This window comes from Peromyscus maniculatus, chromosome 13, assembly GCF_049852395.1.
Source record: "Peromyscus maniculatus bairdii isolate BWxNUB_F1_BW_parent chromosome 13, HU_Pman_BW_mat_3.1, whole genome shotgun sequence".
NCBI lineage: Eukaryota > Metazoa > Chordata > Mammalia > Rodentia > Cricetidae > Peromyscus > Peromyscus maniculatus.
This window is the reverse complement of record NC_134864.1, coordinates 26,591,036-26,605,112: the sequence shown is the minus strand read 5'-3', so window position 1 is coordinate 26,605,112 and position 14,077 is coordinate 26,591,036. Positions and strand designations below refer to the sequence as shown.

General features: G+C 37.2%; 1 protein-coding gene across 3 annotated transcripts in view; it reads right to left on the bottom strand.

Moving 5' to 3' along the window:
• L3mbtl4 (L3MBTL histone methyl-lysine binding protein 4) overlaps nt 1–14,077 on the bottom strand; it is a 410,639-nt gene that overhangs the window by 239,269 nt on the left and 157,293 nt on the right. For all 3 annotated transcript variants that reach the window (XM_076549829.1, XM_016008230.3, XM_076549830.1), the window contains 2 exons: nt 12,265–12,350; nt 10,038–10,148 (listed from right to left, as the gene is read on the bottom strand). In XM_076549829.1, the coding sequence (XP_076405944.1) occupies nt 10,038–10,148; nt 12,265–12,350 (197 nt within the window). The remainder of the gene's footprint in view (nt 1–10,037; nt 10,149–12,264; nt 12,351–14,077) is intronic.

Here is a 14,077-nt window from a genome sequence, read left to right as displayed (position 1 = left end):
TGTGCATTCTTTTTGCACACTCTCTTGATTCCATGAATTACATGGAAAGAACCACCTACTGTTGGTGGTTAATTCCTTGACTGAGTCCTTGACTGTTACACATAGAGAAAGGGCACTGAGCAGTAGCAGCATGTGTTACACTCTGTTCCTGATTGTAGAAGCCATGTGACCAGCTGCTTGAAACTCCTGCCATCATGAATTCCACTCTATGATGAACTCTACCCTTGAATTCCAAGCCAGAATACACTTTTCCCCCTTAGAAACTATGACATCTGATCTCCCAAAGATGCCCCCTTCCTAACCCACTGGATCCTGTGAAAGTGCTACTCTTCAGGGTGAGAAGGATCTTGAAGGTGATGAATAAAGGCTCTCAATGAAGGTGTTACCCAGTATCATTCGGGAGACCCATAGAAATCACAATGCTCGCTGGGTGGTGGTGGCGCACGCCTTTAATCCCAGCACTCGGGAGGCAGAGCCAGGTGGATCTCTGTGAGTTCGAGGCCAGCCTGGGCTACCAAGTGAGTCCCAGGAAAGGCGCAAAGCTACACAGAGAAACCCTTTCTCGAAAAAACAAAAAAAAAAGAAAGAAAGAAAGAAAGAAAGAAGGAAGGAAGGAAGGAAGGAAGGAAGGAAGGAAGGAAGGAAGGAAGGAAGGAAGGAAGAAAGAAAGAAAGAAAGAAAGAAAGAAAGAAAGAAAGAAAGAAAGAAAGAAAGAAAGAAAGAAAGAAAGAAAGAAAGAAAGAAAGAAAGAAAAAGAAAAGAAAAAAATCACAATGTTCATCATGGGAAGGCAGGAGTGTCAGAGTTTGCTCTGAAGATGTCAGTGCACTGTAAGCCTTCCATACAAAGGAAGGGGCCAAAAACCCATGAATAAAGCAGACACTAGACGTTGGAAAGGGAATCTTTCACAGAGCTTCCAGGAATTGGCCTTTCTAACAGTTGATTTTAATCCCCAAAAGACTTTTCACCTAACACAATATAATATCATATTCTGAATTGCCTTAAGCCACTATATTTGTATTTATTTGTTACAGTAGCAACAGAAACATAATATGACTACAACTTGGATATAAATTGTGTTGATGTTACACAATTTATAGGCTGTCTGAGCCTATCATTTTTTCTTATAAGAAATGGCACCTGTTTTGGAATAGGCTGGAGAAGTTCACAACTGTGCCTAGCTAGTCCATCTTGAAGTGGTTGTGTTCAGTTATTTATTTTGGGAGATAATCCTCCAGTGTAAGAATAGAGTGCTGTAAAAAAGTAGGATGTGAGAAAAAGAGGCAATGTTCAGCATAATGAGTTTAGTGTCAGTATTAGTAAGGGCAAGAGAAATGTCAGAACTGCAGCTGGATGGAAATCACACTTCTAGAAGCTCAGCAGAACAACAGGGAATGTGTAGGTCTCCTCCAAAGTCAACTTCAACAAACACTCGGTGCACTCATTCTACACTGGGTCCTGTGACAGGTAAGGAATGAAAGGTGTCACTGCCAGCAGGTCAAGGGTCTCCTGCTTTTTGAGCAAATATGCAGTTTTGAATGAAATGATAACATAGAGTATAGGCAGCCTGTCTTATTAGTTTAAGAATGGTTAGATTAACATGGTGTCCTTATTCAATTACCCATTAACCCCAGAAACACAAACACAATAAAGTATTTTTATATGTGTACATGTCCACCTTGTAACTATATAATCTGTAGCAGCCCTGAGATGCTCTGAAAACCACATAACCCAAGAGAAGGGCTGCAACACCATTATATTTTATTTAAGAAGTTTCTACACAGACAGTGCTCTGCACAGAAAGCTGTGAACTGTTCTATTTCTAGTCTAGCTAGCCTCATGACTCAGATGAAGCCTCCAGCCAAATAATCATGCCAGACACTTGCTTGGTCTCTCAGGACAGCTGGTAACATGGGTGTGAGCATGAGGGAGCTCCTGGGGAGGTCTGACAATTTACCTCCATTGCAGTCATGAATTTGGCTGTCTGGCCTTTGTTTCTGTTCTAAGTACAACAACTTTAATACAAGTTTGGAAGATAACTCTCTCCCTACATTTGTTGGGAGGATTATGTTTCTAGGTGATAGGTAAGCCTACCATGTGAATGATTACATATCATTTTGGGAGCTGGGCTGTATTCATGCTGAAATTCAAATTATGGATAAGAATCATTTCACATTGGGAAATATACATTTCTTTTAAAACTATAAATTACTACTGACATAGCAGGCATCATATCTTACACCTCTTTTTTTAAGTGAAAAACATATTTAAAACTAGATTGAAGCAAAAATAGGTGTGATTTGGTTCAATAATCAAACAGAAGATATGGTAGAAGGATATAAAGCTATCTATGCTGCAGATGACAATGCTTCATCTCATCATCCGATCAACATGGTATCTGTTAAGACAGGAGTTGGCAGGTTATAGACTATAGGCCAAATAGAGTCCTGCTGCCATCTGTTCTTGTTTATAGTACAAGCTAAAAGTGGCTCTAACAAAAAAGTATATTTTATTGCATGTGAATATACTGTGGGACCCAGTTGGAGGATCATCCAACCCTTTGGATATTGCCTGTGGGGACACTGAACACATGGTTCACCACAAGATCATGATTAAGAAATAGCTGCTCTCTGGCCCTTTACAGAAAATGTGCTGCCCCTGGGTTAGAAGCTTGGGCTATAGAACCAGGACACCAGTGTCCTGCACTATGATCCCTTGTTATTTAAGCTCCCAGCGCTAGCACTCTCTGCATCATGCACAATAAAGGGTGACTGCAAGGTACTGGAGAATTAGAAAGCATATAGCATGTGAAGGACAGCCATGGACTCCTGCTGAGGTAAACATCATAAGTATTATAACAACTGCTATTTATGATAATTGCCCTTACACTAATGCATCTTTACCAGGTGACGATCTACCTACTTCAACTTTTTTTGGACATCATAGTTGACACTAATTTACAGTTTCACCAGAAATAAAAATTATCTTCTCATGAATTGGTCATAATACTTTTAAAAAGTGTCTGTCTTCTTCCTAGATGACGACAGTCATCAATTATTGTGACACTATAATGGCCATTAATTACAAAGTTTACAACTCAAAGAACGATCTTTTTTAAGGTCAATATCATCTCCTATCCTCATGTTTCAAAAGTGTTTCCAGAAATGTGTCACAGCAAGAGACTTTGGCAAATGAGATAGATGACTTATTCTAGAGCTTACCCCCCTCCTTGACACTTAAACTAGGACTCACAGAGGTCAAGTATAGATAGGCAACTGTAAATTAAGTGAACACTCGCCAACTTATATTTGGACCTCTTTATGTTAGCATACCTAAAGATTCTTTGAATCAAAATATTTTCAACTTATCAGTCTTATCTAAGATCCAAAATAGTTTCTAGCCATGTAAGTGGACAACTTACCATGACAATTTTCCTTGATCATAATGCCTTTATTTCATTTGGAAATACCACAAATACACCCAGTTAATGCATTAAATATGAAAAGGCTTGCTGAAGAGACTCAATTTATTAATGATTCAGGAGAACTTCCTAAAACATCTATTTGGAATTCATTTATAATTTACTTCACAGCTTAGCTTCAGTTCCCATGGGGCAAATATTTATCAACTATTACTCTCTTTCTACTTTTTCATAGACGAATATTCTTTGCCCCTGAATAGAGTCAAAACTTCCTCAAAGTAACCACCCATCTACTGTAGTTTAATGTGCATTTCCTGATAAGATGACAGTAATGGGTTTTGGATAAGGCAGAGTGCAATGTGCAGTCAAACAAAAGAGTAATTACTAAACATAATGGCTGCCTATAAATTGAACAAGAAGCACCGAGTCCATCATAAATATTTATTAGAGAGTAACCATGGTAATTAATAAGTCCAGTCAACATAAGGGAGGAAATGGCACTTTAATATCCAATCATGGCAAGTAAAACCTCACAACTGACCTCCTGGAGAGACACAGTTGTCCAAATGGATAGTCTTAGAATGAAAACCAGACAGCTGACCAGAAAGGAAAGTGAACTGAAAAGACGTGGCCATGAATCTGGCTGCTGACCATCCCATCCCTGAAGCAGTGTCAACCTAAGGTCTCTGTCTCAATAGTTTATCCCTGCTCAGCTCAATGGCTCAATAGCTTAACCCTCATCTCAGAGTTTAGCTCTCTGAAACCATGTTGAAGTTCCTTAAGCTCTCCTCACCAACTGCAGAGCAGCGACAAAAACTTCTTAAAAGAGTTGCTCTGAAGACACAACGGTGATAGTACACTGGAGAGCCTAGAGTCCAGAACCAAGTGCACGTTCATCAGCACAGGGCATTGCTCTGTTATTTCAGTTTCCATAACTCCTGCATTTTTCCTCTGTATCCACTATGCTCCTTTCATATACTACTATAATACCTAGATACCAGTGGAGTAACATTATCAAATTAATGGCAAAGTTAAGAAAGAGCCAGAACAAGAAGTCAAACCTAGATCAATTTGTGGCACTTCTCAGAACGTTCTACAGAATTAAATTCCCAACAGAGGATTAATGAGGAAGGGTTGAGAAGGGGGAAAGAGCTTACACATTTTCAACTGATAGTCAGAACCCCAGGTACAATCAATGCTACCCCTCTTCCATGTCTCTTTTCACAAGGGTATTGTCTACTATGGGCCGGTAATTAAAAATTATTAGAAAGACACTGACTTTGTAGGAGGAAAAAAATCACAGAATGATGTGATCATCATATCAATTGAGGAATGTAGGAATTACTGAGATAAAAAAACAAAAAGCTTCAAATGTTTTATCACCTGCCAAAGACCTTCAGCTTCTGTACACAAGAATTCAGAGAAAAAACCCAGCCCTCATTTTAGTACCTTGTTTTCTGGAAGGATGTTATAGAATGGATATTGAGTTAATATTTTTGACCCTTGTGTCTTGTTAGAAAATGGTCAGCTCAAAGATCTACCCTGTACCTCATGGGGCAAGACAAATATTTATCCATCAGTATGACTGGCAGAAAAGAGGTAAAGAGTAGAGGGTACAGACAAACTCTGCCAAAAGACAGGCAGCAAGAAAGAGGCTAAGGCTGTGTGTGAGGCCGCAAGACGCTTAAATATATTCCAACATTGGTACATCTTGATAGACTACACGCTATACAAGGTATCCACTTGGATAAACATTTTAATTGAACTCTAAAATCCTAAAGGCCTTCATTTATGCCCAACTCCACAGAGATAACAATTATGGCTTTAATACTTTCACAGGTACTAAGTATTCTTCAATTCTTTTTCCTCCAATAAGGACAATTTCCATGAATGAAAAAGAGTGAGGAGAAAAATGAAATGTTGTTTTGCAATGATCAGCTAAATGCTAAATGCCCAAAAGATTTTAAAGCTCAATGCTGAGATAGTAAATGAAGAATACAATAAATTCACTCAGAGATAAAGCTTTTCAAATTATATTTTAAGATAATAAACAGGCTAATTCAATTTTTCCACATAATGAGGCAGCCACAAATAATGAAGTGCAAACCAGAATACATTTCTTATGAGTATCAATAAAATAGTCCTTTAATAAAAACTTAGATCATTTTTGTATGTTATTAAAACTGAAATGCAATAAATTTAAAGTGAAAGCTAATAACTGAACACGACAGTTATAACTGTGAAACTACGGCAGAGCCAACCTGAGAAGCAGTGTATTTCCACATGGAGTGCCAAGAAGTCAACAATGGTAAGCCCAAATAAGACCTGAATGGTATGCTTAAAATAAAATTTAAGATGCATGTTGATAAAAAGGTATTATGGGAGATAACAGCTACTTGGCTGCTGAACACACATGTTATTTTGTCAGACAAATAAAGAATCCCCCCATGTATGCTTCCAATGATCTCTGGTGAGGCACTACACTTGTCTCTGAAATTCACCAAACTCATGTACCTGTAACAGCACAAAATGAATTATTCAAATTAAAGATAAAGCAAATGAAATAAAATTTCCTTTAAATTGTATCAACTGACATCAAACAAATACGTTTTTTGATAGAATGCCCATAAAAAGCAGTTTATTTCACTGGTTTATTACTATGAAAACAAACAGTGCTTGGAAGTAAAATTGTTTTTAACTGTTATTCCTTACAAGATATAATAAAGGCAAGCTGACAAATGCTTTCTGCTCTCTATATAAAGGATCAAATGATTTCCTTTTAGGGAAATTTCATTTTCCCCATTCATTTTCTTAAAACGTTTGTATTCAACAAGGACAATACAGAAATCTGTTCATCAAGTCTTTAATTCAGCCCTAACTTTTGGCTACAGTGGCCAAAGCACATTTTGTTTTTTTTTTTTTTTAAAGCAAAAGCAGAAAACAAAGACTCATAGAAATTATGACAATAATTTCAAGAAAAAAATTGGTAATGCTAACAATAAGAAGACAAATTCTTTTTTTTTTAAGGGAGAACTGACAGAATATCCAAGTAGAAATGTCTTAGAGTCTTTCTCAGTGATGGTCCTGCCCAACCCAGAGATTGTATACAAATACCCAAAGACATGGGAAGAGAAAGGAAGGCAGGTAGAGGTTTGTTGTGAAATAATATTTTTGTATACTGTGAAGATTTGTCACTCTGATTGATTTAATAAAATAGTCAATAGCTAGTCAAGATTTCTGGGCAGAGAGGATCCTGGGAAGAAGAAAGGCAGAGTTGCCAGCCTGATAGAGAGAAAGCAGCATGGGCAGCAGAGAGAAAAGGTTACCGAGCCATGTAAAAAAATGTAGATTAAAAGATATGGGTTCATTTAAGTTACAAGAGCTAGGTAGAAACAAGCCTAAGCTATTGGCTTCATAATAAGTCTCCATGTCATTACTGGGGACCTGATGGTCAAGACAAAATAGTTTGACTACAAATAGCATCCAATGTAGGGGCATGTATTTCTACATAAGACCTAAGAAAGCTTACAAAAAGGTTCCAAACACACCGCTACACAGCCAAACACAGCTTCCTAGTCCCACAGTCTCTCATATGGGCCATGTTTACAGAGAAGCATCTCCGGGCCACTGCTTGTGGGCTTAAGCCAACAGTGTGCCATGAGCTAAACTTGGCAGTGGTTTAAAGTTTTGCTCAGGCAGACAGGAAAGGATACAGATGCACAGTAAGGCAGGCTCAGATGAAAAAAAAACTCTAAACAGGCTACAGTGTGTTTAGGCTTTGGGGGGAAAAAGGAAAAAAATGTATAGACAGTCATAACAAAAATAAATAGCTTAAAAATAATAAAATTTTAAAGAGAGAAGTAAAGCAATAATTAAGAAAAGAAATAAGCCACAGAAGAATGGGAAATATTATAACACAGGGAGTTTGGACTTTATACGGCACTTTGTTAATTTTGAATTTTTTTAAATACTGGTAAACAGACAGCAGCTGCTGAGACATTGGATTGTGGAAGGGACTGCTGGATCAAACCAACCTATATACTTTAGGAATGCCTTAACTTCAAAATGGAAGTAAAAAATGTATTACATTGGTGAAGAGGTTATGCTTTTGTTTCCATAGGAAATGAAAGGCTGTGGATTCCTTCCAGGTTAATAGAGATCAGATTTGCCTGGGGGGAGACCTCCTAAGTATTTTGGCTATAGACATGGGGGAGGAAGTCAAGAAAGACTACAGGGTAGGTATATTAGCTGACCCCTCTGCATGAGAACAGCTCAGAGATGATATGAGACTTAATAAATTATGTAGGCTATAGAGTCCATGTGACTTATTATTACATGTCATCCTTTCATATGACATGGATAGAGATTTAAATTATAGTTTGGTTATGCAGTCCAAATGGATATATAGTTGATAGATGCCTTTACCTCCTCAAGCATAGAACAAAAAATCATCTTCAACTGACTTGTGCATACAGGACATTCCATACTTATGTTAATGCAGACATGTATATTACCTTTGAAAGTTTATGTGTTTTCAGGGCAAGGTGACCAGACACCAATAAAAACAGGTGGCCTCTCAGAGGGCTTCTGTTACAATTTCCTCAGAGTTCTGCATCCAGAACAGGTTCAAGGCTACTGGCTGAGATGGTCTAGCTTCACAGACTGTTCTACCCAGGATTTTACCATTATCCAAATTTTCCCAGGGTCCCCCAAAGATTCTAGCACCCCTAAACAACAGGAAGCAGTCTAGAGAACACAATGCCCACATTCCCAAGAAGTTGGGTCAGTGGTTTTTGGTTTTTCAGTGGGTTATGGATGTTTGTCATCATTTAGGGTAGTTGGTTACAAATTGTTATTAGTTATGGTCAAAGAAAGCTTAACAAAGGAGATTAGATTCAAGGATCTCTTTCTAAAAGGGAAAAATGGGAGATATAGCACAAAAATGATGGGATAAAAGGGTGGATTGTTGAGTCTACTTTTGAATAATCACTAGTCTCAATACTTTACATTGGTATGATTTTTGTATATTGATACAAATTTAAGGTTATTTTTTGTCATATTGTATGTATGTTTCCATTCTTCTTTAAGGTATTGTACCTATTCAGTTTATTTAAAAATGTCAAGTTTTAGTCCTTGAAAGCTATTTAGGATAATAAAAAATACAGGCTAATAGTTAGTCATCTATAACAATCAAACTTATAGTCATGTTAGGTATGTTTTCAATGTCATACAGAGATATATTTTAGATAGAAAGGTGACCTTCAAACACTTCAAAGACCTATAGAATATGGCATTTAAAATACTATAACAACATTAAGGCTTTTCATGACAGTGAGATATGTCTGCCTCTGGCAGCACCAATTTCCTACAAAAAAAGGATGATGGGCATCAAAGAACCTCCAATTGGATTTTACTTTCTTTGTGGCAAAAGCTAGCCATTTGAGCAAGAAACTGCCCTTGCTTCAACTGCTGACAGTATGCTGTCAAAACTGGACAAGGATGACACAAAAGAGCAATGACCTAACTTTTCCAAGACAGGGTAGGACAATTTTAAAAATTTTCCTGCTTCACAAAAACATCTGACAGATATTCTAGGACTACAGGCCGAAGATGGATGCTTCAATGTTGCAGAGGAACCTTGGGTAACTGTTCAGGCAACCAGATGACTCTGTCATTTCTATAGTTTTGTAAGTTGCTTGTTCTGCAATTCCTGTTTACTCAGGTAATATTATATCCTTCTGGATCTTTGATGGGGTTGAAGACTAGATAGTTATAGTTTTTCTTAGTTATGATAGAATATAAATTAGTACAAAACTTTGGACTAATCAAAACAGGATAGAAATGGAGTATTTTTTTTCTGAATTTGCCAAATACAAATGGACAGGACATTGTGAATATAATTCTTACTTGATAATTGTTCTTACTGTACACAGTTTCATTTGTTAAAGTTAATATCTCTCCTTTCTATTTAGACAATATCTGATAATTTTTCTTATTGTATATAGCTGTACTATGTTGAGTTAAAACTTTTCCTTTTTATTTAGACAAAAGGGGGAGGTGTTATGGAATAATCTTTTTTTTATACTGTGACGATATGTCACTCTGATTGGTTTAATAAAAAGCTAAACAGTGAATAGCTAGGCAAGATTTCTGGACAGAGAGGACCCTGGGAAGAAGAAAGGCAGAGTCACCAGCCTGATGGAGAGGAAGCAGCATGGGCAGTAGAGAGTCAAGGCAACCAAGCCAAGTAAAATAATACAGATTAAAAGATGTGGGTTAATTTAGGTTATAAGAGCTAGGTAGAAACAAGCCTAAGCTATTGGCCAAGCTTTCATAATTAATAGTAAGTTTCCATGTCATTATTGGGGAAGCAATGGTCCCAACAAAAAAGTCCAACTACAGAGATTTGAAAGCAGCACCTTGTTGCTGGCCTCCTGCCTTGGAGAAACTATTAGTTTACATCCTTGCAATCACCGAGATCAGATCCATAATGGCTTTTCTCCATGGAAAACTACTCTGCGTTAGAATTAAAAACTGAGGAAGGTAAAGGAGATGACAAGATGGGGGAAACAGAAGACATATTGTGGGGGGGTCGATGCAGTAAGTGAAGACGTACCTTTACTCTGTACTCATCAACATCTATAATGGTGGCGACACGAATTAACCGGGGGTTTCTTCTGTCCACGGCTTCCAGCTTCATGTTGGGCAAAAAGCCATGAGGAGCCCTCTGCAGAATTACAGTGTAACAAAGTCAGTGACAAGGCACCAAAAGCCGCTCCGGCTGCACTGTCCAGGACCACGGTTTCGGCGTAAACACACAGATCTTTAACAAAGTTGGGATTTAGTTTTAAGAGTGCATAGGACTTAATGCATATTTTCAAATCAGTGTTTACAAAAACCTATAAAGAGAAAGAAAAAAAATTTTGGCCATTTTAGAACTAGCTTCAAAACATGAGAAAGATTCAGTTATGAATTTATCAACGGTCATGTCAAAGTTTGACAAAATTCTTAATGCAGTTTCTGCATTAGTTTCGACGTTTTCTGAAAGTAATACAAAATAAGATTGTGCTTGCTATTCCCACTGCCCATTTAAAATGTATAGCTTAAGAGGAAATGTCTTATTTAGCAAGTCACTCAAAAAGCTAAATATGATGTTTTCTAAACTTAAACTTTGAGAAAAGCTGCTTAAGTTCAACATCAACACTCCCTTAAAGTTCAACTATGATGTAATTTAAAGCCATATGCTATTCTTTCACAGTCTCACCTTACAACATCAGGCTTATGTCTGAAAATATTTGGGATCAAGAGTCCATAATGATAAAAATCAAACAATAAAGCAAATAGGATGGGAAACCCATTGGGCCCAGGAAGTAGTTGTCCTAAGAAAATTTAACTGTCAAAAGTGAAACTACTCCAACAGTTTTTATAGGTGAGCAGAAGGGCTTCACTTCAAAGGCTATTTCACATGAAAAGTGTCCAGCTGACTTTATGTGAGAAAGTATATTGAGTTTCTCAAGTCTAGAAGTGGCAACAGGAAAATAAATCTCTATTAATGTGTCAGTAATAAACAGTTAAGCCATTCTCCAGTATCTGGTAAACCTCACCACAGCTTTTATAGGAGAATATTTTCTTTTGAAAGCATTATTACACCTACTAAATGGACTATGCCAATATAATTGGGTCTCTGAAAAGACCTAATTTTCTCCACATGATCACTGTCCTCCACAAGGAATGTAATTATCTAGGGTTGTAGATGCCAAATACACGTATTTGAGCTGATCCAAAATCAGCTAGAACCCAGAAGTGTCTTTGTAGCTTAATATTTCCATCTTTTCATTTTCTTGAATCTTTCCTATAGGAAAATTAAATGAAGACTTGGATAAAGTCAAGAGAGAAAAGGAAGCTACCACATATTAGGCACACTTGCTTACTGAAGTGTTAAAGCCTTGAAACTCCTGTATCACTAGCCTCCCAGATGTCTTTCTTCTGTGTGCTTCTCACCCTACATCCACCAGTAAACCCTTTCCTAGAAAAATAAAAGAGCATTTTCCTCCCAATCTCATCTAATCTCCAGAAAACATGCAGTAAATACAATTATTTAAATACCTAATGTATAAAGTTCTGATTAAAGATAAGCCTTTAATTCCAGTACTCGGGAGGCAGAGGCAAATGGAGCTCTGTGAGTTCGAGGCCAACCTGGTCTACATAGAGAGCTCCAGGACAGTCAGGGTTACATAGAAATACTATGTCATAAAATCAAAAACAAACAAAAAGAGGTTAATTGAGGTGGAAGAACACAAGTAGAATTTGGAAGGGAAGAGTATATTAAAACCCACTGACTTAGAACACAAGTATTTCTAATTGCATCACTTCTGTATGTACAATGTTTTACAAATTAATTTCTACCCAGTTAAGCCTTTAATAAATAGACATCTGTAAATCTGAAATATAAACACTGGTATTCTCACAATTGCCAGAACAAATATTGCTCTCATGTAGATAAAACTATGCTCACAAAAGACCCCCATCCACTATTTCACCTATTTGATTATGTTACCATCACAATCCAAACACCCCCTGACAAAAGGACACAAGTCAAGAGTTCTCAGCTCAGCAGGGCCTGAGAAATGGGTTTCAGGTTCTCCACCAACAGTGGCTGATGGGACTTTTGGTTAGAGCCCCTGGGATCCTTGATGGAATGTAGGAGCAACAGCAAATAAATACCAACTCCGTATCATTAATTAGATACAAAGCAAGTTGGTTATGAAGTTATCACCTAGATTTAAGAATTAGAATCTCGTCAAAGCATTGGCAGTGGGAGTCTGCACCCTCAAGGAACTTACCGTGTTAAAAACTCCAGCAGGCATCGCATTTGTTTGAGTAGCTTCCAGATAGTCTGTCCAGGAAAACTTTTCTGGATCAGGATAACCTGAGAAAACACACACACACACACACACACACACACACACACACACACACACACACACACACACACATCAGAAGAGTCCTTATAGATCCCCACGTGTTATGAAAGTCTACAACCATTACCTCTTGTGTCAGAATTTTACGTATCTTGCCCAATTCTTAGGCTAACCTCTGGGATGACTAAAGCAAAACTGTGCAATCACTCATTCACTACTTCATTCATTCACTCATCAAGGCCAGGTGGCTTTGTCAGCACTGGGTAGACCTAGGTGGTAGCCAAGACTCTATGACTCCCAAGAGTTATGCTTCTCAGGACCCTGACCAGACCTAGGATTAGCCAGCTGACATTGTGCTGAGAACATGAAGGACTTTAAGGACCTTTTCAACCCCTCCACTAATTCTATGCTTAGCTGCATTCTACTCTTGCTATTAAATCTGTTTAAGTACAATGTTCCAAAATGGCTATATTTATCATTGCATTTTACTTTTGGGGTTTCTGAGACTGGTTCACATGATGTAACCCTAGGGATCTTCTTGTGTCTAGCTCCTGAGGGCTGGGGGGACTGGAACAAGGCACACACAGTAACCAGCCTATCACCGATTTTAAATACATACATAACAGATGTTCAGATACATATGTCCATCTTTAAATACATGTTTGACATATCTCAAAACAACCTATTTTTCTAATTTCTTTTGGCTGAGTATTTTGATACTTTTGAGGTTGATGTTCTTTTATTAATGGCCTCTATCAAAGATGTATGGATACTGTGTTATTCTCTTCTTCCTTACTTTTTTAGTAATCAGTAATTACATTTATTTATCAGCTCCATCTTTCCTTTTTCTCATTATTTTATGAATCTTACTCTTATCTAATTAGTTTTATTTTAAAGTTGCTTTACTGAACTGAACTGGAAAATATTTATTTTTATTTTCTTAATTAGTGAAAGTATTTTATATTATAAATCTATCATTGTTGCCCCTGAATACAGTGCTAGAAAACTATATAAACTTGTATGAAGTGCTCTTTTACTTACACTTATTTAAAAAAACTACAATCCAGTTGAATTATTGTCCATATGTATAAGAGATATTCCAGGTGACTAATGGCTGTGTTTAAATATTTAAAATAGTAATGTTTGTTCTATCTAAGGAAACCCAACACATGGATAAGATCAGTTTTAGATTCTGTATAAGGAGATCTTTGATTATTTTTTTCCCAAGAAAGCTAAGCAGAAACATATTTTAGCCCCTGTAACAATCATCTAAAAATACTGGAATTATGAATAACAAGCTCAAATCCTTACAGCCCTAACTTCCTGGTCTAGGTGATCTTCCCATAGAAGTCTGACAACCATCAGTATACTTACAGACAATGAAAGACTCAACAAACATAGGTGTGCTAGACAACAATGTTAAAATGATGGACAGCTGTTCCATTTAATAGCCAGCAGTAAAAGGGATCTTCTAATAAGGAGTGGATTCAATCAGGATAGAGGAAATGTAGATCATAATCACATATGTTGAATGGGTAAAGTAGCATGTTAACATCAACTACTCATCCAAGTAGCATTAAATCATGGATGATGCCAAAGTAAAGCTATCTACTAGATAACATCATACAAGTGAATGAAATGCTCCATGGTCTCCTTCATAGAAGAATGCCAAGCTTTGTTCTTCTGAGGAAGAAAGAGAAGCTTGACATTTTGTGTGATTTATCTGAGGAAAAAT